Consider the following 25,456-nt stretch of genomic DNA (forward strand, 5'->3'; position numbering starts at 1 on the left):
GAACCTCATTACAAAACCCTTCTGATAATGAAGTTGATGAAACTGTTAATCCTACTGCAGATATGGAACCCGAACCATCCACTGGATCGTTCTTACAAACCATTAGTAGCATTAACTTCCAGAAATGGCATTCCAAAGTCAGGATTGTCATAAAGGATTTTCAATTCGAGGTAGTTGCCTTAATAGACTCAGGCGCTGATCTTAACTGCATTCAAGAAGGAATCATTCCACCAAAGTACTTCCGAAAAACCAGAGAAAGGTTAACTTCCGCAAGCGGTGGGAAAATGCAGATTGAATTTAAAATCCCAGAAGCACAAGTTTACCAAGACAATGCGTGTTTCAAAACCACCTTTGTTCTTGTCAAAAATATAACAAATAGGGTCATTCTAGGAAACCCATTCATGTGTCTGTTATATCCATTTACCACAGATAGTGAGGGAATCACTACTTATCCCTTTGGCCAATCAGTCAAGTTTAAGTTTCTTAGAAATCCTGAACCCAGAGAGATCGAGTGTCTCCAAAAAGTTTCTGTTTCTAAAAATCTTAACCTCATCAATGCCAAAACTCCTTCATTCGGTCCAAATCAAGCCCAGAACCTTGATCAAATTGTACCCTCCATCATATTTGATAATTCTTTGAGTCCCCATAAACCTCATAAATTATCATCTCATCATATTATGCATGAAAGTATTTGCTCCATGACATCTCATGATTTTAACAAAAATGTTTTCAGAAATAACCATTTCGTTAATACATGGCAGGAAGAAAAGCAAATTACTTTCCATACTAGCCCCACTAGTAAGGGGAAAATGGCATCTTCAAGCAGGAACAAAGGAAAAGCCCCTATTCAGGGTTCTCCTTCTCAAAAGCACGAAGGCGCTTCCTCTGGTTCAGAACCCAGGGAAGTAACATCCCTTCTAGAACATGTTCCGCTTCGAATAACATTTTCAGGAGGTAATAGGACTATCACTTTGCATGAAGTTTTATCCAGGAATTTTCAATTTACAAATGAAGTATATACAGGACTTCCACCTTCCATCAAAATTGTCCTCGATAACCTTCAAAGAGCCTTTACCCAAAACAACAATCGCCTTTTCCAAAGAACCCTCAGAGCACTAGAATTGCACCTAGTTAACCTTGAGGCATAAATTGAGATTGGAAAATTATCCATCAGTCAACTCTTTGGCAAAGAGGATATCCATTCAAAGGATAAAATGACTATTATGGGCACCGATTATGCTAGGTTAAGTCTTAAGACTCAAAACCAGCTAAGAAGTGCTGTTGCCAACTTGCCTTCTGATATACAAGAACGTATATTTAGAAGCAAGGCTATGTCTGAATCATGTGACCTATGGTTCAAGCACCTCCAAATCATGGTCATCACTCATTTTCCAGTTTATGATGAATCAGAAGATGCTGCTTTCATCCTAGCAACTTGGAAGCATAAATAGGTTACAAGTGTAGTTCTAGTACAAGTGTAAACTAGGGGAGAGGAGAAGAGAGACATTCTGGTTACAAAGTATTTCAGAGTACAATGTAAGAAGCTCTGGTGAGGAAGTATCAAACTTAGCCTCTGAGGTATTCCTAAGAATTAAGCCTGCTGAAGACTGAAGCCAAAGGTCCCTTTTATAGCTGAGGAGAGCTTTGGATAAGATCAGGAGGATGCTGGGTTCAACCCTTCTCTGATCAATGGTTTTACTCCAACTTGGACAAGTCCTATATGGAGGAATTTATGATCTTTTTCCCTGTGAGCTTTTACAGCTGCAGGGGACAACAAATAACAGGTTTCATATTCCTTGTTAATGCTGTAAACTTGTTCTATAGTCCTAACATGGTAGTCAGTTCTGAAAGACTTTTTCAAGGACCATGATGATGACTTATAGACCTGGGTTGTGGGAACTTTGGGTATGTTCCAATCTCCTAACTTCTGATCTAGATATATATATATATTGATAAGATAAGCATGCAAAAATTGTGGAGGACTTTTTTACAGGTTGTAAAAAATAGCAATGCATGGTGGACCTTTGTAAGCAACAAATGCCAGTACGTGTAAACATATAAGAAAGTTGTATAGAAAATTCAAAAAGGAGCCAGATAGTCCATTATCGTACAATTACGAAGTCCATTATTTATGAGCAAACTCTCTTAATCAGATATGGACTATTCACGACTTGGGCATATTTTGCAAGAAATAAAGACGTTGGTGGCTGGTCTTTGTAAAGGCTCACTCTCATGTGCATGGGCGGCTCTACATTAAGGCCAGGGGGTTCAAATGAACCCCTAACCTGGCCCAAACAAAATTTTTATATATAAATTTTTTTTTTTTTCATTTTGACCCCAAAAATAAAAATTTGAACACCCTAATCCTAAATTTTGTTTGAACCCAATTGAAATAAGTTTGAAACTTGAATATGATCATCTTAATTTTAATTTCACAATATTTTTACAATAATATGAGGCAAATTGTAATTGCTTTTTATCTGGACCCACAACAAACAATATTTTTTTTTTTATCTACCTTTAACAATTGGCCACCTAGATTTTGTTGTGGAATTTTTTTGAAAGTATTGGGTCAGTTCCAAAAATTTTGCTTATTCATTAAAAATATATATATATATATATATATATATATATATGAATATTCTTTCCATGATTCTGACTTACTTTGCAGTTGACAATGCAGTGAAATTGTTTTTCCTTACACTTTTCTTCTTTATTAATAAAAAAAATTATGTCACTGTTACAACCAACACATCTGTACAAATTTGTATCTATATCTGTAATTTTTTCCTCATTCTCAATATCTCATTTTCTCCTTTCTATTTTTTTTTAGTTTTTCTTTTTATCTCCAATTCAAAGAGAGTGACTATGTCTATGTGTATGTTTAAGAAGTCATCCACTTCAAACACAAAAACTTATATCAATTACTATTTTATTTTCTTAGTTTCACATTTACTCCTAGTCCTACTCCTAAGTGTGTTACTAGTCTTCTCCTTCTTTATCATATATTTTTATATAATTGATATTACATATAAATATAATAAGTTATTATTAACTTGACAAAAATGTATGATTAGTAATTTAATTATATTAGTTTATGCATTCAATAGTTGTTGTCTTACCTATTTTATAACAGTTTTAGACTATTGTATAATATAGTTATATTGTATACTAAATTATATTTAGAATATTATTTTAAATTATTGTATATAATATGGAAGTTTATCTATACAAAAAAAGATTAATCATTTAATTTTTTACTCACTCCTCATGACAAATGACAAATTCCTAACTTTGCCATTGCTGACCTCCCTAGAAAAAAATCCTGGAGCCGCCACTGCTCATGTGTTAGAAGATCTGGCAACTCAGTGACGCATTCCTTAGCTAAGTTTACAAACTCTATCTCCAATATTGTAATTTGGATTGAAGATCCTCCTCCTGCCTTAGAAGCTTTGTTCTTTGATGTAAATACTTTCTCTTCTATGAATGAAAGTTTGTTTCCTGAGGAAAAAAAAAAAAAAAGGTTTGTAATTGTGGTAGATATCTAGTTAGTCTATTATTACTAACTTTCACCTTCCACCAAACTTTTATATAGCGATTAATTTATAATTAATTAAAAGGACACAAATGGTCCCCTAAATAGAAGTTTGCTAATCTTGTCTTATTGCATCTCTATTCAACCCCCTCTATCGTGGATGGCGGTGAGCTTTACCGCATGTCATGCTATGGCAACATTTTTGTTGTTGTTGTTCATTGTGTGATTGAGAATAGAGAAAGCAAATGGGTTCCCCTTCTTTCATTCTTTCTATTGGAGAAGTGCTTGAAGAGTGTGTGAATCCTACAAGAGCAAGTTTTCTAGAGATCATTAGTGATTTATTATAATTGGAAGTTGCAACCAATCACTGAATTTTCTAACTGTGTGCGATCTCCAATATATAATTGATTTTATTACTAAATCTAGGTTAAGAAAATGTCAAATTTTCTAATTTAATCAAAGATAAAGAAAATTTTGGTATTGAACTAGAATTGTGGACAGTGTTGACGGAAGGGATTTTTGGGTCTAAGACTACAATTAAATTGAGACCTTTTACATATTTAAATAAATTTTTTTACTTAAAATGTATTCTCCTAATTTGATTAGATGAAAAGCATTTTGGTGTTTTTAATAAATTTCTTGTTCATTTGCGAGTTGTTTAACTAAAATTTTTTATAGTCATCTAGAGATCACCCTTTTGAGGACTTGATATCTGCATTATAGATCTTCTTGACACGGAAGATTTAACCCCTGAATAAGATAGAACCAAAAGAATTGCACTCTTAATTTGAAAAAACAAAACGGTTTACACCCTTAAGATGTTTTTGAAGTCCTCAATAAAAAATAGAGAATCAAGGACTAAGGATTAGAAAAATCTTGCTCCGATGTCACAGATATTGGGATATATATATATATATATATATATATATCAATCTTTCAGATGTTAATACCAAAGATAACAGCCATTAAATCACAAAGAATGGTATATTGAAGATATTGAATGGGGAATCACTAGTCAAGTAATTTTTCAAGTTTTAGCCGCAGATAAATGGAGGCAATTTCCTACTATAATTAAAGCAATGATATCTTATTTAATATTTAACTAACGATATAAGAAGGCCAAAATATTTCAATATAATTTTACGCTTTATGCACTGAGGTCTATCTCTCCTCTCTTTCTATGCTTTACGTAATAAATTTTTTAATAACTTTATTATTTTTATTATTCAGTTTTTTATTTGATAAAAATTTATTTTTTATTTATTCACTAATATTTGGTGTTTTAAATTTAGGGGCCTTAATTGATTAATTACCTAAGTGGTCTTGTGATTGGGTTAACTTTAATGGAAGAATAAGATAAGTATGCGAAAAATGTCTTAAACCACTTTACAAGCAGTAAGAGGATAGCTGAGCGTGCTGGATATATCTTTGTAATCATCAAATGTCTGAACATGTAAATATATAAGAAAGTTGTATAGAAAAGTAAAAAACGGAGCTAAATAATCCATTATCGTAGCATTAGTATTTGTCAACAAGTTGTAATATATAATTTTTTTTTTTTTGCTGAATAGTTAACAAGTAGTAATTGTGGTAGTTACACAATTATTGCTAACTTTCACATCCCACCAAACTTCAATAGCTAGTAATTTGTAATTAATTAAAACGACACGTATTGTCCACTAATTAGAAGTTTGTAATTAAGTATAGTCTTGTCGTATTGCATTTCTCTTCAGTTATAGAAGGAGACTGGCATTCTTTGTTCATTGTAAGGCAACAAAAAATAATATAGGTTTAAAAAATTTTGTTCCATTTCTTTATGTGTGTTAAAAATACTTAACACCTAAAAAAAAAAAAATACAGGTCGCTACAGTTTTCTCTTAGTGATCATCTCTTCGCAACATGGGGGAGTTCTTGACAGTTGGGCCGTGGGGAGGTATAGGTGGAAACCACTGGAGCTTTGTGCAAAATAAGGGTGGGATCATTGAGATGGAAATCCATCATGGAGATGCCATCGATTCAATTTCATTCAAATGTGGGGATGAATATGGTGTACACCAGCAATCTATGAAGGTTGGTGGTAATGGTGGCCATATAACTAAAAAGGTACATATATGCTGGTACTACTCAGTTTCATTAATCAAGCATTTTTATGAAACAAGAAATTAAATATACATAAAATGAAGTTGAATTTTTGTTTTTTGTTTTTTTTGGTGCATTATATGTAGATATCACTCAACTGGCCTGAAGAGCACCTGACATCCTTTAGCGGTACATATACGAACTTCGAGACCCATAATGTAATTCGTTCTTTAAGTTTCAAAACAAATAAGACTTGAGTATGGACCCTATGGAACTGAGACCGGTCAACCATTTTCCCACCCTCTGGAGAGTGACATGATTGTTGGATTCCATATATGGTCGTGCACTCGTGCGGGTATTTATGTTGATGCCATTGGTGCCTATGTGAATACGACGCAGAAAGAGGTTTTGTCGTTATTGTTTCCCAAAGTTCATGTTTTATTCGAGGACTGAAGGATGTTATTCATTTACAAGTTGTTGTACCTGTTTAATAGCCGGAGAATACGATGAAAGTGGCTGTACCTCGAGGACCTGGGCTGTGGGGTGGGCATGGAGTTTTTCCGGCAATCCGTGAATTGCATTTGCACTTTGGAGATTCAGTGATTCATGCAATTCTTATGTTGTATGAAAGCAGAGACAGGAAGCCTGTTTGGTCACAGAAGCATGGTGGAGCAGGCGGTGATAAAATCAATATGGTAAATAAATAATGATAGCTATTACTGTCATTATTTAAATATGAAAAAAAGGAAAATTGCAGTTATAATTCTGAGACACTATACAAAGATGTTACAATACCATGCATGTTACTTTGATTTGTTAGTTGAGCTGTAGAACATACGATAAACTTTACAAGCTTACATAATTCTAATTCTAATTAAAATTTTGCTAATCCTATTTGTATTCTGGTTTGGTGGATAAAGCTGGAAGTGTCAAAGGAATTCTTGGTTCGCATTGCGGGATTTTATGGGCCTAGTAAAGGGAGCGATAGCTTCAAAGCTTTGCGGTCCATTACATTCTACACAAACAAAGCCCAATATGGACCCTTCGGCGATGAGATTGGTCAAAAAAAAAAAAAAAAAAAGAAGAAGAAGAAGAAGAAAAGATTGCTAAAGGGTACAAATATGGACCCTTTGGCGATGAGATTGATCAAAAAAACAAAATCAAAAACAAATTCTCTCACCCCCACTTGCAGCCCAAAGGCCAAGTGGCTAAAGATTGCTAAAATATTGATGGATTGGGGTAAACACTGTGTTACTGATGTAGCTGATTGGGCCTCCAAAAAAATCTTGTACTCCAATTTAAGGAAATTATATTTAATTTTTTGACAAAAAATACTCATATTCCTTATATTGAATGAGTATATTTATCGAAAGAAAAGAGGGGAGTAATTAGACTGTTTATGTCATTTAAAGTAAATACTATCACATGTCAATGTGTCATTGGCTCTATGGTGTTCATCATAATTTTTATTTAGCGCCACTTGAAATATTTTCATTGATTTCTAAATAACAGTGAGATCCGCTGAGTAGTACATGAACACTTGGGATTGGTTGAAAATTTTCCACTTCTATAGTGACCAAGGACACTTTAGAAAATCTCAATGACGGGTGGTAATTCCAAATCAATATATATATATATATATAAACAGAAACCTCATGTGAGAGTGCATGAGACCTTGTCATGTGGCACTCTGTCTCTCAAGTTACAATACACTCTTCAACTTCTTTACAAAAAAAGTTTGTAGTCTAGATTTAGTGATCCGGTGAAACAGTAAATGTGGAAGACTAAGAGACTTCTGCGTTTGGTCTTTTGGGCTTTATTGCAATCACTTTCCCATATTATTTCAACCATTTATACAATGTACTTAACACTAGGTAACTAGCACATCATTGTTCCTCTCCCTTTTCAAACTTCTTGGACTCTTGCGCTGGTAATTTTTGTTATTTCTGAAATTGACAAGTTAGTTCATTAAATTTTTGCTTTGCATATTGTAAAACATGTTCTTTTATATATACCCATTTCTTGTGGCCTTAAAAATTAAAACTTCCATAAATTTTCTCATATACTTGTGCGAAAACCATGTGGTCCTCTAACCATTTGAGATCATGCACAAGAAAAGGATGGTGAAGATGTATTCTATACACATGCAATTATGAAAGAAATTTACAGGTGCAAGTCATAGGAGTGAAAAAGCCTAATGAAATGGCAATGATCCATGATATGGATAGTTGTAAGAGACCAAGACTTAATAGGTGAATGGTACTTAACTGATCTTGGGAAAGTAGTTCAATTGCTCAGTGATTACCCCCCCCCCCCCCCCCCTCTATAAATTTTTCCTCAGTTGTTGGGCTTAATGATGATGTAATTGCTACTAAAACTACCTTGCAAAAAGTTGGGAGTCATCTGCCTACAAATGTTAGTGCCTTGGATAGGCATCTGCTTACAACTGAGCTTGCAGTTACTAATTTAATAATTTTACCAATTCAATAATTAGCTTGGTTAGTATTTGTATGGCTGTGCCCTACCTGAAAGTGTATTGAATCTTGGCTTAGGCTTTTCCTCTGGATCTTGTCGTTTTGTGTCTTAGTGGCAAATTAGTTAGTGATTTTCTAGGGTCCTTTTGATCATATATATTTGCCTTTTGATGTACTGCTACAAAAATCAAATGCTAGCATAGCCACTGTGCTTGAACTGGACCGTGTTATAGGTTACACCACAACGGCCATTCATAATGGCCCGCTAGCAATAATAGAACCAGCTCACATGGTGGTCTACTTTTCATGCCACAGATTGTCCTTAATATTGTTAATTATTATTGCTTGCTTTTTTTATTTAAATGATGAAGGATTGATATGTAGTTTATATCAAACAGTGATGGAGAATTTGAAGATTTGGATATTCAAAAAATTCATATTGTTGCAACTCATAAATTTTCTCATATACCTGTGCGAAAACCATGTGGTCCTCTAACCATTTGAGATCATGTATAAGAAAAGGATGGTGAAGATGTGTTCTATACACATGGAATTGTCAGAGAAATTTAAAGGTGGAAGTCATAGGAGTGAAAAAGCCTAGTGAAATGGCAATGATCCATGATATGGATAGTTGTAAGAGACCAAAACTTAACAGGTGAATGGTACTTAACCGATCTTCGGAAAGTAGTTCAATTGATCAGTGTTTACAGTGAGCAACCCCTCCATTTATAAATTTTTTCTTCACTCAGTTGTTGGGCTTAATGGTGATGTTGCTACTACAACTACCTTGCAAAAAGTTGGGAGTCATCTGCCTACAAATGTTAGTGCCTTGGATAGGCATCTGCTTACAACTGAGCTTGCAGTTACTAATTTAATAATTTTACCAATTCAATAATTAGCTTGGTTAGTATTTGTATGGCTGTGCCCTACTGGAAAGTGTATTGAATCTTGGCTTAGGCTTTTCCTCTAGATCTTGTCGTTTTGTGTCTTAGTGGCAAATTATTGAGTGATTTTCTTGGGTCCTTCAGATCATATATATTTGCTTTTTGATGTACTACTACAAAAATCAAATGCTAGCATGGACACTGTGCTTGAACTGGATCAGTGTTATAGGTTTCATCACAACGGCCATTCACAATGGCCCGCTAGCAATAATAGAACCAGCTCACATGGTGGTCTACTTTTCATGCCACAGATTGTCCTTAATATTGTTAATTATTATTGCTTGCATTTTCTATTTAAATGATGAAGGATTGATATGTAGTTTATATCAAACAATGATGGAGAATTTTAAGATTTGGATATTCAAAAAATTCATATTGTTGCAACTCATAGTTGGAAACAGTGCTATCAATTACATTAAATTTTTTTTTTCATTTATTTAAGTCCTTTGAATAGTTTCATGTGTTAAAATTGGTATTCGATGATAGTTAAATAGGAAGTTTTATTAATAGTTGCACCATAATTATTGAGATTTGCATTAGTATAGCATGATAATTTAAATTATCATGTGATCATTGACTGGGCACATGGTTCTGTCATTATTTATTTAAAATCTCAAAGCATTATCAGCATCGCGCGGGTAATTTACGAGTTATAACAAATCACCGAGATAGGGTTTTAGGGTTTAGGGTTTAGGATATAGGGTTTGGGGTTAGGGTTTAGAGTTTAGGATTTTAGGTTTTAGGGCTCTAGGGTTAAAGAGTTTAAGGGTTTAGGGTTTTGTGACCCTTTATCTTCCGGGGCATCCTTAGTGTGCATTGGGCCAAGCTAGCACACTTAGGATGCGTTGGGCCCATAGGCTAACATCATCAATCTTGTCTTTTCCTCTAGCTTTTTTGTTCTGACTTCGTTCGCTCATTTAAAGGCCTTTCCAAATTCTGATTGAGTGGTTTTGGTATCAATGGGAAGGTCTAGATGTCTAGTTTTTAGAACACTTGACATTTCGAAAATCCAACGGTTGGATAAAAAGTTATGGTCGCGTGAAGCGAGTTGACACGCCAAGTATGGTTTTCAAGATATCTCAATCGTTTTAACTCCAATTTCAACCCATGAGTAGTCATTGGAAAGGGAATTCAAGAATCTTCACAATGACATTGGTTCCAACCCATTCTAATGGTTGGATCAAAATTTGGTTTTCGATCACTCTTAGTAGTCAACCTTAGGTCAAACTTGGTCAAAGTTGATAAAAATCTTCGATAATCTTGGGTTTGATGTAAAAACATGAAAATGTTTTCTTAGGGTGGTTTTGTCCAATTTTGACATTTGGTCAACCTTGGGATCACTAAGGGTAGTTTGGTCAATTTGACCTAAAAAGGCATTTTGAGTGCTTTAATGCCTGAACAAGTTTTACCATGTCAATTTAGATGTTTCCACAGTTTCCTGGTGAAAAATTGAGATTTGTAGAATTTTTTGGGATTTGGAACGCATATGTAGGACAGACAAAGTACGGTATTCTACATTAACTTTATTATTTTTAATTTTTTTTGGTTTTTTATTTAATAAAAAATTTATTTATTATTTATTCGCTAATATCTTGGGCTATATTAGTGAAAATTTAGGTGGCTTAGGTGATTACCTAAGTTGTCTAGTGGTTGGATTGAGCTTTATGTTTATGTTGACATAAGATAAGCATGCAAAAATTGTCGTGGATGCAAATCTTATCGTGGACCTTTTTACAGGTTGTAAAAGGATGGCTGTGCATGGTGGACCTTTGTAAGAAGCAAATGTCGGTACATGTAAACATATAAGAAAGTTGTAAAGAAAATTCAAAAAGGAGCTAGATAGTCCATTATCGTATGATTATGAAGTCCATTATGAGCGAACTCTCTCAACTAGACATGGACTATTCACGACTTGGGCAAATTTTGCAAGAAATAAAGACGTTAATGGCTGATCTTCGTAAGGAGTGGCGCACTCCTTAGCTAAGTTTGCAAAATCTATCTCTGATGATGTAATTTGGATTAAAGATCCTTCTCCTCCTGCCTTAGAGGATTTGTTCTTTGATGTAAATTCTTCTCTTCTGTGAATGAAAGTTTGTTTTCTCAAAAAAAAAGAAAAAAAAAAGAGGTTGTAATTGTGGTAGATATCTAGCTGGTCTATTATTACTAACTTTCATCTCCAGCTAAACTTGATTAATTTATGATTAATTAAAAGGACACATGTGGTCCTCAAATAAAAATTTGTAAGTATTGCATCTCTCAACATCTGTAGCCATCTCTATATATATATATATATCTATATATTAATAGGTAAAATTTAGAGAAAATTTAATTAAATTTTATAATTGAAGTTTAATTTTGCACCATATGTCTTAAATTATTTATTTTTAGAGAAAATTTTATTTCTTAATTTTGGAGTCAAATGTGAGACCATATCATAAATTCATCCAAGTGAGTTATTGACTTATTGTGTACAAAAACTAAAGAGTCTAGAATTAATAAACATAAACAATTTTTTTTTTTAAATGGACAATTTACATTTTCTACATAATAATATTCTTGTAAGACTTTTTAAAGGGTTAAAAAAATATAAGAATGACTATTAGTAATATTGAAATTATATATGTAAATATTATACTATGCATCTTAATGTATATATTTTAAGTATATCAATGCATTTGTATGAGGTTACAACCTAGTTTGTAATTAATTACAAGGATGCGTATGGTTCCCTAAATAGAATTTGGTTAATCTTGTCTTTATGCATCTCTATTCCACTGCCTCTGTCATGGAATGCAGTGAGCTTTACCATATACCATCTCTTGCTACGACAACATTTTTTTTTTTTTGTTCTTCATTGTTTGGATGAGAATAAAGAATGCAAAGGGGTTCCCCTTGTTCCATTTTTTCTATGCATCTTAATGTATATATTTTAAGTATATCAATGCATTTGTATGAGGTTACAACCTAGTTTGTAATTAATTACAAGGATGCGTATGGTTCCCTAAATAGAATTTGGTTAATCTTGTCTTTATGCATCTCTATTCCACTGCCTCTGTCATGGAATGCAGTGAGCTTTACCACATACCATCTCTTGCTACGACAACATTTTTTTTTTTTGTTCTTCATTGTGTGGATGAGAATAAAGAATGCAAAGGGGTTCCCCTTGTTCCATTTTTTCTATGCATCTTAATGTATATATTTTAAGTATATCAATGCATTTGTATGAGGTTACAACCTAGTTTGTAATTAATTACAAGGATGCGTATGGTTCCCTAAATAGAATTTGGTTAATCTTGTCTTTATGCATCTCTATTCCACTGCCTCTGTCATGGAATGCAGTGAGCTTTACCACATACCATCTCTTGCTACGACAACATTTTTTTTTTTTTTGTTCTTCATTGTGTGGATGAGAATAAAGAATGCAAAGGGGTTCCCCTTGTTCCATTTTTTCTATTGGAGAAGTCAAGTTTTGTAGGGATTTTCAGTGATTCATTATAATTAGGAGTTGCCACCAATCACTTAATTTTCTAAATGTGAGCGGTCTCCTATATATAATTGATTTTATTACTAAATCTAGGTTAAGAAAATGTCAATTTTCCTCTCTTTTTGTACTTTACGTAGTAAAATTTTTAATATTTTTATTTTTCAGTTTTTTATTGGATAGAAAATTTATTTTTTATTTATTCACTAATATTTGGGGTTTTAAATTTAGGGGCCTTAGTTGATTACACAAGTGGTAAAGTGGTTTTTTTTTTTGAGTAAACAGTAATACTTATTAGAGCACACGTGAAAATAGTAATAATAGTATTTCAAATCGGGTTTATAATACATTACATAACTAGAGTATAACTACAGAAGAACCTAACCTTTGTAGTTGTAAATTTGGGTTATAAATAGCGGACATTGGACACACATAATCAATGTGGGATGAACATCATTTTTTTTTTTGAGTAAACAGTAATACTTATTAGAACACATACGAAAATAGTAATAATAATGTTTTAAACCGGATTTATAATACATTACATAATTAGAGTACAACTACAAAAATTGTAAATTGTGGTTATAAACAGCGGACACTAGACACACACAACCAATGTGAATTCACCTTATTGCTAACTTTCACATCCCACCAAACTTCCATAGCTAGAAATTTGTAATTAATTAAAACGATATGTGTTGTCCACCAAATAGAAGATTGTAATTGCCACCGCGCACCTTTGGTGCGGTGATCATTCTATAAATATAAATACTTGTAAGGTATGGTGGGTAAGGGCTGGGGTTCAAGTCTCCAGAAGGGAACTTTATACATATATACACTTAGATTAGATTAGAGTAAAAATTTTATCTTATATAAAAAAGAAGTTTGTAATTAAGTATAGTCTTGTCCTATTGCATCTCTCTTCAATTATAAAAGGGGATGGCATTCTTTGTTCATTGTAAGGCAACAAAAAATAATACAGGCCGCTTCAGTTCTCTCTTAGTGATCATCATCTCTTTACAACATGGAGGAGGTCTTGACCGTTGGGCCGTGGGGAGGTGAAGGTGGAAGCCGTTGGAGCTTCGTGGAAAATAAGGGTGGGATCATTGAGATGGAAATTGTTCATGGAGGTGCCATCGATTCAATTTCATTCAAATGTGGAGATGAGTATGGTGTACTCCAGCATTCTAAGAAGGTTGGTGGTAAGGGTGGCAATAAAACTGACAAGGTACATATATATATGCTGCTACTACTCAGTTACATTAATCATGCATATTTGTGAAACAAGAAATTAAATATACATAAAATGAAGTTGAATGTTTTTTTTTTTTTGGGTGCACTACATGTAGATATCACTCAACTGGCCTGAAGAGTACCTGACATCCTTTAGCGGTACAGTTAAGGACTTGGGGACCCATATTGTAATTTGTTCTCTAAGTTTTAAATCAAATAAGACTGAATATGGACCCTATGGAACTGTGGCCGGTCAACCATTTTCCTACCGTATGGAGGGTGGCGTAATTGTTGGATTCCATGGTCGTGCTGGTGATTATGTTGATGCCATTGGTGCCTATGTGAAAATAATGCCGAAAGAGGTTTGGTCATTATTGTTTCCCAAAGTTCATGTTTTATTCGAGGACTAAAGGATGTTATTCATTTACAAATTGTTTCACTTGTTTAATAGCCGGACGATACTTTGAAAATGGTTTTACCTGTACCTCGAGGACCTGGGCCGTGGGGTGGGCATGGCGGGATGGAATGGGATGATGGAGTTTTTCCGGCAATCGGTGAATTGCAATTGCACGTTGGAGATTCAGTGATTCATGCAATTCGTGTGTTGTATGAAAGCAAAGACGGGAAACCTATTTGGTCACCGAAGCATGGTGGAGATGGCGGTGATCAAATTAAGACGGTAAATAAATAATAATAACTATTACACTGTCGTTATTTAAATATGAAAACAAATTTGCAATTACAATTCTGAAACACTATACAAAGATGTTACAATACCATGCAAGTTACTTTGATTTGTTAGTTGAGCTATAGAACATACGATAAACTTTACAAGCTTACATAATTCTAATTCTAATTAAAATTTTGCTAATCCTATTTGTATTCTGGTTTGGTAGATAAAACTGGAAGTATCAAAGGAATTTTTGGTTCGCATTGTGGGATTTTATGGGCCTGTTAAAGGGAGCGATAGCTTCAAAGCTTTGCGGTCCATTACATTCTACACAAACAAAGCCAAATATGGACCCTATGGCGATGAGATTGGTGATGCTTTCACATCAAGTGTTGCCACAGGAAAGGTTGTTGGTTTCCATGGAAGAAGTGGTGTCTATTTAGATGCCATAGGAGTGCATATGGAATACTTCTGAACATGTTACTAGAGAATGAGCAGCATTCATAAATAATCTACTACTTGAATATGTTTCTTTTTAAATATTGGTTTTGAAAGGAATATTTGAATGGGGAAAAATCATCTACTTAAAGAAAGTGTGACGTACATTTCCTCTTCTTTGAATTGGGGGATTATAGGCCGATTCTATGTGTTATTTGAAAATTGTTGTGGTGTTGTTGTCGTTGTTTTGGTGTTGTCCTGTTTGGTTGAGTTGAGTGTCTCATCTATTTGTAAATTTGTTTTGAATGAAATAAAGCTGCTCATCCTTCTGTTTATTTTTATAATTGATTTACGGTTTTTGTTTGTCTTTGTTTAAATTAGGAAAGCTGATATTTTCTTAACCTAAATTTGGTAATAAAATTAATTAGATATAGGTGACTGTAAAAACAAAAATCTCAAGTTTGAAAATCAATAAATTGAAAATGTTTAACAAATGTATTTTTGTATTGATGAATTTGTAGGTACAATTTTCCATATTTATATTATAATACAATAGAAAAAATCATCTTATTTGATCTCCCTGGATAACTCTTCAGTTCAAGTTTTGCGTCAATGTAGTTTTGACTTGAACACAATGGCCTCCAGATGGATTGGAAAGAGGATTGAAAGGGCTTTGAAACGTAATTGTGATGAATCTTTGGCTGTGTGCTTGTTAGAGATTTCTTGTTCCTTGCGTTCTACGTGTGCTCTTCGAATGTTTTTGATCTTCGAAAATTTGTGGTGAAAGTTCTTCAAGATTTTAAAGCTTGAATCAAATGAAGTTTTGATAGATCAAAGTTTTCGAAACTTGATTCCAGTAGAACTTTGACCCTTGGAATAATAATTTGGATGAATTTTTTTTTAATATACTTTTTCTTCAAAGATTCGTAATGAAAGACATAACTACAAATACTTTTCAACAAATATATACCTAAAGATTAAAAAAGAAAAACCCAAATTGGTCTAAAATGCCACACTCCGATGCCACTTGTGGCGAGATACTTTTCACGCCAAACCAAACTTTTATTTTTTATATTATTTTTCTGCTTCAACGCTCAACACCCATTCAGACACTCTCTCTCATCTGTCCGCGTCTTCTCTCATATTCTCTCCCTCTCTCAAACCGGTTGTCTGGAGATTGGAGCAAGGGCGGCGGCTATGGTGGTTTATTTCATTCTCTGGGTCTTCTTACTCTGCATCTCTCATGCCTCTGTGAGGCTCCGATCAATACAAACTAGTGGGGGGTTGATAACTTGGGTTTTCACGGTGATACTACCTTTTTATGTTATGCATAATCTCTATCTGGAAAAAAAGTTTTCAAGCGACACAATGCACTCCTCCAGGCTCCAGATAAACTTTGTGCACTCTGGGAATGAAATTCAAAAGTACATAACACAATTCCTTGCCACATTCATTTTCCCAAAAAAAAAAAAAAACAACAACAACATTGACATTTCCAATCCTCACCTAACACTCAAGACCCAAATGCAAAGGTAAAAACAGAAACAAACAATGCAAAAACAGATAAAAGATAACATATCTTTACCTGGTTCATCCCGGATTTCAATCTTCTGCACTTGCTTTGCCCTGGTAAAAAAATCTGCCACCACCACCAAAAATCAATAAAATTTTCAACACACACAGAGAAAGAGAGTAAAGAACTTTACTGCGATGAGAGGAATAGTTGTGACGTTGAAGCTTGTTGTTTTCGTCCAAGGATACCAAACCCAACAAAACGAACCGCTTCGATGATTGAAAATGAGAACCAAAGAATGAAGAGGAAGCCAATTTAGAGCTACCGGTGCTGTAACTTTGATATTGAGTGTGATGATCGGAGGAAGGGTTTAGCAGTAAAAACTGCAAGAGCTTTACAAGAGGAAAGGAGTGAAAATGAGTGTTGTTGATAAGAGGAGCAACAGCGGAGATGAGAGAGGAGGAGATTAAAGCACAGCTGCGATTTTCTCCGCATACTATGTTTTGTATTTGAGACAACAACTGCCTAGTATTATTGGTTAGAGACAGAGTCTACTGTTTTTTATTTAACAAGTGTTTTTTGCTACTTTTGTTTTTCATGTGTTTTTTCTTTTTTTTAAAAAAGGGTCAAAAATAAAATTGAAAAAGCTTGAGAATTGTGGGGTTTTGGAATAAAATGAGGTAATGGAGAGAGCTTTTGAGTTTGATTCTTTGTTTGGCAAAGAGGAAAAGTGAAGGAGGAAGGAGGAGGAGGAAAAGAGCTCCTACAGAGTGAAAGAGAGATTCCTGTCTCCCTCTTGGTATATCCCTACTCTCTTACCCACGCATTCTCTCTACTTTTTTTTTTTTTTTTTTTTTTAAGAATAAGAATGAATGGGCTAATTTCACTTTTTATTATAAACTATAGCCCTAATTACACTACACCTACAAAATTATTGGAATGCTTGATTGTCCTTCCATTCTCCATTTTCAAAAATACTTCACGTCCTCTATTTTGATATTAATTCTAAAATTTAATATTAAAAGATTAATTTACCTACAGTTATATGTTTTGTAGAAAGGGATAAATTGGTATTTTTTTTAAATGCTAAATTCTGACTTTCTCAAAAAAAAAAAAAAAATGCTAAATTCTGTCACACTTAACATCAAAACAAACCGTAGAAGATGCATTGAAATAAAGTCATAATTTTGGAGGATCAACGGTGTATAAGATATAATAAAAAATAATAAAAAAAGTAATTTGCACAAAATATATTCCAATTGAGTGTGTTTGTGTGTTCTATATATATATATATATATATATACACACACTTATGTGTGTTCTCTCTGTAATGATTTCTCTTTAATCATGAGGGCATTTTCCACAGTTAAAGCTCTTGGATCCATCAGGCATCCCCTCATAACACGTTGGAAAGATTAATGAATTTTCTTTGGTCCATTTGTAATCATTGCCCTCCCCTCTTAACCAACGGCTTCTTTAGACCCGTCAGGTAACTTGCGAACTCGAGATATTGACGGTCCATGCTGAGCCCGATGGGTGAAATAACGTGCCGAAGTGCAGATGCAATGGGTCCCACGGGCACTTACGTGTCCTCCACTTACACATCCCTATATGGAAATGGCTTGCACACCACATCCAAAGATTCCTTTCCACATGCATATCTTCCCAATATGGGATGGAAAGCCCTAGAATCTCGAGGCAATAATTCCATATCTTCTCTACAAAAAACCTCCCAAAATCAAAGGATTCAGGTTAGCTTTCCACAACAATATAAACATCAAGCCTTAACTTTCTTGGGGTATGTGAAATCTCCTAGCTCTTGCATTCTTGAGTTATTGGAGATTTTTCTATTACTGACTTAACCTTCAAAGGGCTTTTGGCTGGCACCCCATCGGTGCTCTCTGTATGTTCTTCGTTTCTTTTGTTCTTCAAGTATCCTAATTGGCACGTGTGTGGACAATCAACTCATTGACGATTTTGTGCATCATCAATAATCTTAAATTTTACCAATTGACTTAACTGAAAACTATAATAAAAAAATATTGTAAAGAGAATAATTAAGGATGTTTGAAAATATAAAACTGGGATTGAAGTTGTTCGTTTATGTTGGTGCAAACACAAAAATAATAGAAGAAACACAAGAGAAATTGAATAATACTTTTGAATATTATTAATTTGAAGATAAAAAATACACAACATTATTTGGACTAAGGCGCCACACTTGCTCTCTTTAAGGAGATTCAAGCCCTTAGTTGGCTAAACTTTGTAACTGGTGCAAAAATTTTCTGACTTGTCTCCCCCAGGATACTACAGTCTAACAAATGTCGTATGGCTAGAACCTCCTTCCTCCACCTCTCCCTTATACATGTATCTAGCCCAATATCTAAATCAATACATGTTAGCCCATTAATCACCACAATTAAAAAGAATAAAAGAGTCTCTCTTATTTTCAACATAGGATTAAACATTCTACTAATTCCTTATCTTCAATATTAACTCCCACATCTTTATATTTATATTGTCATATTTATTCATTTTAATTAAATAATATTAAAATGCTCCAATAGTTTAAGGGTAGGGATGGTTTGTGTTGAAAAAGATAAAAGAGAGGTTAATATGGTTTACTATGTAAAAATGAAGTCATTTGTTTGCTAGATTTAGCTTGTATTTTTAAAATATGGGGGAGATTTAAGATGGTTTAGCCATGTGCAATGGGAGTTATCAATGTATTAAAAAAAAAATGATTCAATTCAAGTTGGGGAATGAAAAGGAACATGAGGAGAGGCCTAAAATAACATGGGTAAAAGTGACAACAAATGATATGTTAATTGAGAAATTGATAAAGAGTGCATATGAGTCAACCAAATAAATGAAGAGCTTTTGTAATTCAGCACATTCAATCTTCAAGGAAGGAAGAATGAGAGATTCAATTGTTGACTGAGGAATTATTTATTTATTTATTTATTTATTTATTTTTAGGAAATGTTGTATGAGGAAATTGATAAATAATACATACATGCAAATTACTCAATTAGTTGGTGCTTACAAGGAGGAGGAAGAAAAGTATCCAACTATCAGGATGGTCTCCACGCAATTGTCCTATCCCTTCAACCTAATTGACCATAATTTTAATTCAGATTAAGACTAATTAAGTTGAATAAATTAGTAGAGCTAGCAAGCCTAGCATGTCTTTTTTTTTTTTTTTTTTTTGTTTTTTTTGTTTTTTGTTTTTGTTTTTGCTACTATACCTAATATATTACTAATCAAGTCCAATAAGTGTATTTGATGACTCCAGCGTATTAATTAAAAAACATTTATTTAGTTTGACCAATCCAACGTTAATTAGAATATTCATTAATATTTTTTATTCAATAATAAAATGATATTCATTTATATTGTGAGTTTCAGTTAGCTCAACATGTTAAGTCTCTGATGATTGAATAAGAGATTTGAGATTCAATCTCCGTCTATACTAAAAACCGATTGATGTCTTGGTCTGATGATAAAGAGCATCATTAGGAGTAGACGAACGTAATAGATTGAAACTCTCTAAAAAAATATTTATTTATTTTAAATGTCTATACTTTACTTTTTATGTGAATTATATTCAATCCCCATTTAAATTTCAAGTATGATCTAATAAATCCATATAAATCACAGACTTTCTTATTAAAAGAAATTTATTAAACCACAATATCATTGGTAGAACCAAGTTTCGATCATCACAAATAGAGATGAAGCACACCAATTTCTATGTAAAATTTTCTTTCTTCTTTTTAATGTTAATTATACAAATTGATATCCTTAACGTCTTTGATACATTGACGATTAGGGGTTGAAAGATTTAAACTTTGGATATCTTTATTGGAAACTTGACAAAATAGCCTGATATCCTAAACATGATTCTCAAAACAACGAAACAAAAACAAATTCTCTCACCCCCACATTGAGCCCAAAGGCCAAGTGGCTAAAGAAAAGATTGCTGAGATATTGATGGACCAAGGTAATTACTTTGTTACTGATGTAGCTTACTGGGCCTACTAAAAAACCTCGTATTCCAATTAAATTACTAGGTAATTTTTTTTTTTTTGGTAAATTCTATATTATTAAGTGGATTATAAATATTTAAGAAAGTAATTAGCTTTTAGAGTGTGGACTGTGGAGTGATTTTTTTTTTCTTTTTCTTTTTATATGATACTTTACTTTTAAGAAATCAAGTACTAGGTAAACTATTTTTTCGTTTTTTTTTTTCTTCTATAAATTTTATATTATTAAGTGGATTATAATTATTTAAGATAGTAATTAGTATTTGAAGTGTGGACCATGGAGTAATTTATCTTTATCTTTTTTTTTTTTTTTTTCTTTTTGTATGGTACTTTACTTTCAAGAAATCAAGTACAGGGTAAATTATTATTATTATTTTTTCACTTTTTTGGAGTGTGGATCATGGAGTGATTTGTCTTTTTTTTTTTTTCCTTTTTTTCTTTTTGTATGGTACTTTACTTTCAAGAAATCAAGTAAAGGATAAATTATTTTTTTCACTTTTTTTTTTTATTTTATAAATTTTATATTATTAAGTGGATTATAAATATTTAAGATAGTAATTAGTATTTAGAGTGTGGACTACGAAGTGATTTATCTTTTTTTTTTATTTATTTTTTTTTTATCTTTTTTCCTTTTTTGTATAGTACTTTACTTTCAAGAAATAAAGTAATGGGTATTTTTTTTCTCTTTTGTAAAATTTATATTATTAAGTGGATAATAAATATTTAAGATAATTATTAGTATTTAGAGTTTGGAATATGAAGTGATTTATCTCAAAATTTTTTTTTCTTTTACTTTTTGTATGGTACTTTACTTTCAAGAAATCAAGTACTGGGTAAAAAAGAATTTCACTTTTTGTTTTCTTTTGTAAATTTTATATTATTAAGAGAATTATAAATATTTAAGATAATAATTAGTATTTAGAGTGTGGACTGTGGAGTGATTTATCTTTATCTTTTCTTTTTCTTTTTCTTTTTATATGGTACTTTACTTTCAAGAAATCAAGTACTGGGTAATTTTTTTTTTCACTTTTTTTTTTGTTTTTTTTTTTGTAAATTTTATATTATTAAGTGAATTATAAATATTTAAGATAACAATTATTATTTAGAGTGTGGATCATTGTGGATTGATTTATCTATATATATATATATATATATATATATATATATTTTTTTTTTTTTTTTCTTTTTATATGGTACTTTACTTTCAAGAATTCAAGTACTGGATAATTTTTTTATTTTTCACAATAAAGGGGTATTGGCATCAAGTTATAACAAATATGTTGCTGTCAAGAAGCTAGACAATATGGTGAGGGAAGTTGAGAGGGAATTTAAAACCGAAGTGATTGTGATTGGCCAAAAATTGGACAATCTCAAAAATAACAAAAAAGGGGTAAGAAATAACAAAACTGGCTTTGGAAAAAAAAATTAAGGTGTTGAGAGAAAAAAAAAAAAAAAAAAAACCTCTTTAGTGTTTAAACGAAAGTAGCAACATCAATACCGCAAAGGCAAGGACGTCATTTTCTATATCCTCCTCGAGTGTTCTAAGCATGGATTGGAGAGAGAGGCTTGGCCATGAAGTATAGGTCGTGGAGCACAGAGAATAATGCTTTGGCTGAGGATCTCACTGGAGGAGAAGGTAAGGGTTGGGGAAGGGAACAAGAAATGAGAGAAGAAAAAAAATGAAAGAGAGAAAAGAGGACGTAGAGGAAGAAGGGTGAGTACTGGTGCAATATTTCTAAAGTGACAATGTGATTTATTTATAGAAGAGAAAGAGCAAGCAAAATAAATGAAAATTTTGGGCTGAACCACACAAATCTTTTTTATGAGTTATTGTTCTGGCCAAATTTTTTATTGGTTTTTATGACCAGAAATTAGCATTTTCTAAATAAGTTAAATGATTCATATGTATTAAACATGAGTAATGCTATAGGCACAAAATTTTTAACAAAATTTTTATACTTTGTTAATGTTAAAATTTTTTTATTGATTCTCATTTGAGCTCATTACTTATATCATTTTTTCTACTTACTAATAGTCACTCACAATATCAACTATTTGTAATAAAAAAAAAAAAAATTGTTTGTAGCTCTAGCATTTTTCATTAAACATTGATGTCAATTGCCTTGACAAATCTATTGAATTTATCAAAGCCTTAAGAAGTGGGATGAATCTTTAGCCTTCCAAACATTTACTCACTTTTGCAAAGTCCTTTACAGATACCTTTAATGATGTTATTTTTTCACATATCATCAATTGGAAAATTCTGTAAATTATAATCTAACTAAACATGCAAGACAAATAAATGATTTAATGGTGTGGATAGAAGATCTTCCTTCACATGTTCATGATGTTAAACCTAACTAAACTTGCATTAGTTTTTTACTTTTTTATATGCTATTCACATGGCAATTTTTTTTTTTAAACTTTTTATTATTAGAGTATCATTTAAGTAAATGAACATCAATTATCCACTATTATCAATAAATTGACATTTTAGTTAGTAATTAGCATATTGAATGAGATATGAACTTCTTCTAAAAAAAAAAAAATGAACTTATAATTTAAAATGTTTTTAATAAATGATATAAATTTTGACTAATGAATGTACAAATAAATAAATTTATCTATATATATATATATATAAAATTAATGGTAAACATGAAACAGTACATCTCAGTATCAACCAATATCGAAATATTTTGACTTACTAATCAAACCGAATTGAAGATGTTATCCATTAGTTTATCACTTTATTTCCATATTGTTCTCTTATTTTATTACTTATAATGTTTTCTTTTAGATTTGGTGACTTGTTAGAGAATGTAAAATGTAGCACTTAAGGAACTATTCCTAAATTTTACTTTTACCAACTGTGTTTTTCTTATTTTTTTTTAAAGCTTTATTATTTTTTTTTAAAGCTATACAAAACTAGCACAATAGCTAAACCAATTCTTGTTGACAAGATTTGCAAAGAAAAAGTAATACACAATACTTTGTAACTCAATCGGCATTTTCTAGTGTTTACAATGGAGACATTCATGGATCAAATTCCTTTCCCCAACTATTGAAAAAAAAAATTACACAAAAGTGCTCAGATAAGGGCACATATCCGGCAACTCCAAAGATCAAGTGCAGTGTCTTGCAAAGCAGAACAATACAGCAAAAGCACTAAGATAAGGGCACACATCCAGCAACTCCAAATCTCAAGTGCAATGTCAATGCAAGTAAATTGATTATAGAGAGGACATCAACACTCCAGAGCTAAAATTCAATGTCAATTCAAGCAAATTGATTATAGAGAGGGCATGCATCAACATTGAGAAAGCCTACATGAAGACCTTCTCAAGGAAGTCCTTGCTTTTGTGGCCATAAAGTGCCATCACTAGGCATTGGGCAGCATTAACAACTCCCATTAAAGGGAGGGAAAATGGTTCTGCACATATATTACCAATTCCACCCATTCCAAAGTGCATGATGATACCACTGAGGATCATTGTGTGATGAAGAAGGTTGGTTCGGTTATGGAGAGGAGGAAGAGAGTGGTCACTCTGGAACATGGTTTGGGATTTGGTTAGGAAGTTGGTGCCTTGGTGAGAGAGTAGTGATGTTTGTTTATATATTGGTTTTCAAAGTGCATCAATACAAAATCACCACTTGTACATAAAGGAAAGCACAAAAGAATAGGTGCAAAGGTATATGATTCCAAATAAATTTCTTAGGCAATCCAAAACGTAAAGAGTAGGCAAAGGCAGAAACTAGATAAAAATAAAAATTAAAGAATCCGAGTGCCTGGAAGTGTGGAACCATTGAACCTTCGTAATGCCAATTGTGGTATCTTCTCTGCAAAACTTAGACCAAAAATAAAAAATAAAAACAGAACATATTCGCTTCCTCATACAAATAGACCAACATTATTTTTCTAACCAATATATATATATATATATATATATATATATTAATTCTATTATGTTTTAAAATGAGGGCAACTTAAGAAAATTATATTTAATTTTTTGACAAGAAATACTCATATTCCTTATATTGAATGAGTATATTTAACGAAGAAAAAGAGGGGAGTAACCTTGTCTGTTTACCTCAAATAAGCTAACCACAAAAATTGGGCAAGAGGAGATGGGAATATTTACCAAAAGGATATATAGCTTGCAAAAGGAATTATATAAATCCTTTGCATTATTTTCAAAGAGTAAGGATGCATTTGATTTTTTTTTCTTTTAAAAATGTTGAGATATGGCATGAATAAGGTCCAAGTATTACGCATTAGATGTGTCACAGGGAATCACAATGAATGTTGGTCACTCCTATCCTTCTTTGTATTTGATTTCTATTTCAGTTTGTTGTTCCTCCACTCTCTGTGTTGCAAAAATCTTGGTGCTGTCACACTTGGCTAACATCTTCGGGTCTATATTTGTGGTCTTTCACACAATGGCCAGGCCAAGCTATGATGTATTCTTTTGTGTAACATTGTTCTCAAATAAGGTATAATATTATTAAATATATACATCGGTTGCATGCAACCTATGTCTAATAGTAGATGGAAACCACACACTTTTAGAGCCCGCATGTTGTGAGACATTAGTTGCATACAGCCATTACACAAGATATTACCTCTTCACATAAGGTTGAATTCCAAAAAGTCTTTGGGATATACGCTTTATTGCGCTTCACTCCACTATGCACATAAGGTCCCTAACTTAGTGACCTGTAACAAATACGAGTCAACTCTAACAGTTGTGAATTGTATTGTGTTGGGTGCATCATAGCACCGTGGGCCCAGCCCACACTTGATAAAACACTTCTTAAAGAGGTGGTTGGACAAGTCACAAAAGTCAACCTATTTTCTTCTTGGGCAGTGACATAGGTGTGTTGGACATGCTGAGGAGAAAAAGAAGAAAGAAAGGAGTTGATGCATTAAGCCTATTCGGCCTAAGGGAGAGTTGAAGAAAAAGAAATTGGTTGAAGCAAAGTCAAGACTTGGCTTGCATTTATTGTGACTTGATGTCAAGCATGTGGAAGGAAGAAAAGAAG

The 25,456-nt window shown here is 32.7% G+C and overlaps 2 protein-coding genes and 1 pseudogene across 2 annotated transcripts in view; 2 read left to right on the top strand and 1 right to left on the bottom strand.

Annotated features, from left to right (window-relative positions):
* The window catches only part of LOC126727519 (metal tolerance protein C4), a 55,169-nt gene extending 38,051 nt beyond the window's left edge, over positions 1-17,118 (bottom strand). Inside the window, exon 1 of the mRNA XM_050433198.1 lies at positions 16,893-17,118. The gene's annotated coding sequence lies outside the window, so the exon portion shown is untranslated. The remainder of the gene's footprint in view (positions 1-16,892) is intronic.
* LOC126728886 (agglutinin-like) lies at positions 5,435-8,983 on the top strand (annotated as a pseudogene).
* LOC126727520 (agglutinin-like) lies at positions 13,488-15,189 on the top strand. The gene is made up of 4 exons (XM_050433200.1): positions 13,488-13,741; positions 13,863-14,108; positions 14,198-14,425; positions 14,643-15,189. Exons 1-4 carry the CDS (start codon positions 13,538-13,540, stop codon positions 14,889-14,891), a joined length of 927 nt encoding a protein of 308 aa, XP_050289157.1. The 5' UTR covers positions 13,488-13,537; the 3' UTR covers positions 14,892-15,189.
* Positions 17,119-25,456: the final 8,338 nt, after the last annotated feature.

This window comes from Quercus robur, chromosome 5, assembly GCF_932294415.1.
Source record: "Quercus robur chromosome 5, dhQueRobu3.1, whole genome shotgun sequence".
NCBI lineage: Eukaryota > Viridiplantae > Streptophyta > Magnoliopsida > Fagales > Fagaceae > Quercus > Quercus robur.

What these genes read in the sequence shown, in the direction of transcription:
- LOC126727520 (XM_050433200.1), top strand. Translation starts at nt 13,538, where the DNA reads ATGGAGGAGGTCTTGACCGTTGGGCCGTGGGGAGGTGAAGGTGGAAGC. An exon ending in GTGGCAATAAAACTGACAAG is followed by an intron (nt 13,742 to 13,862) that starts GTACATATATAT and finishes CACTACATGTAG; the next exon opens with ATATCACTCAACTGGCCTGA. An exon ending in TGAAAATAATGCCGAAAGAG is followed by an intron (nt 14,109 to 14,197) that starts GTTTGGTCATTA and finishes CTTGTTTAATAG; the next exon opens with CCGGACGATACTTTGAAAAT.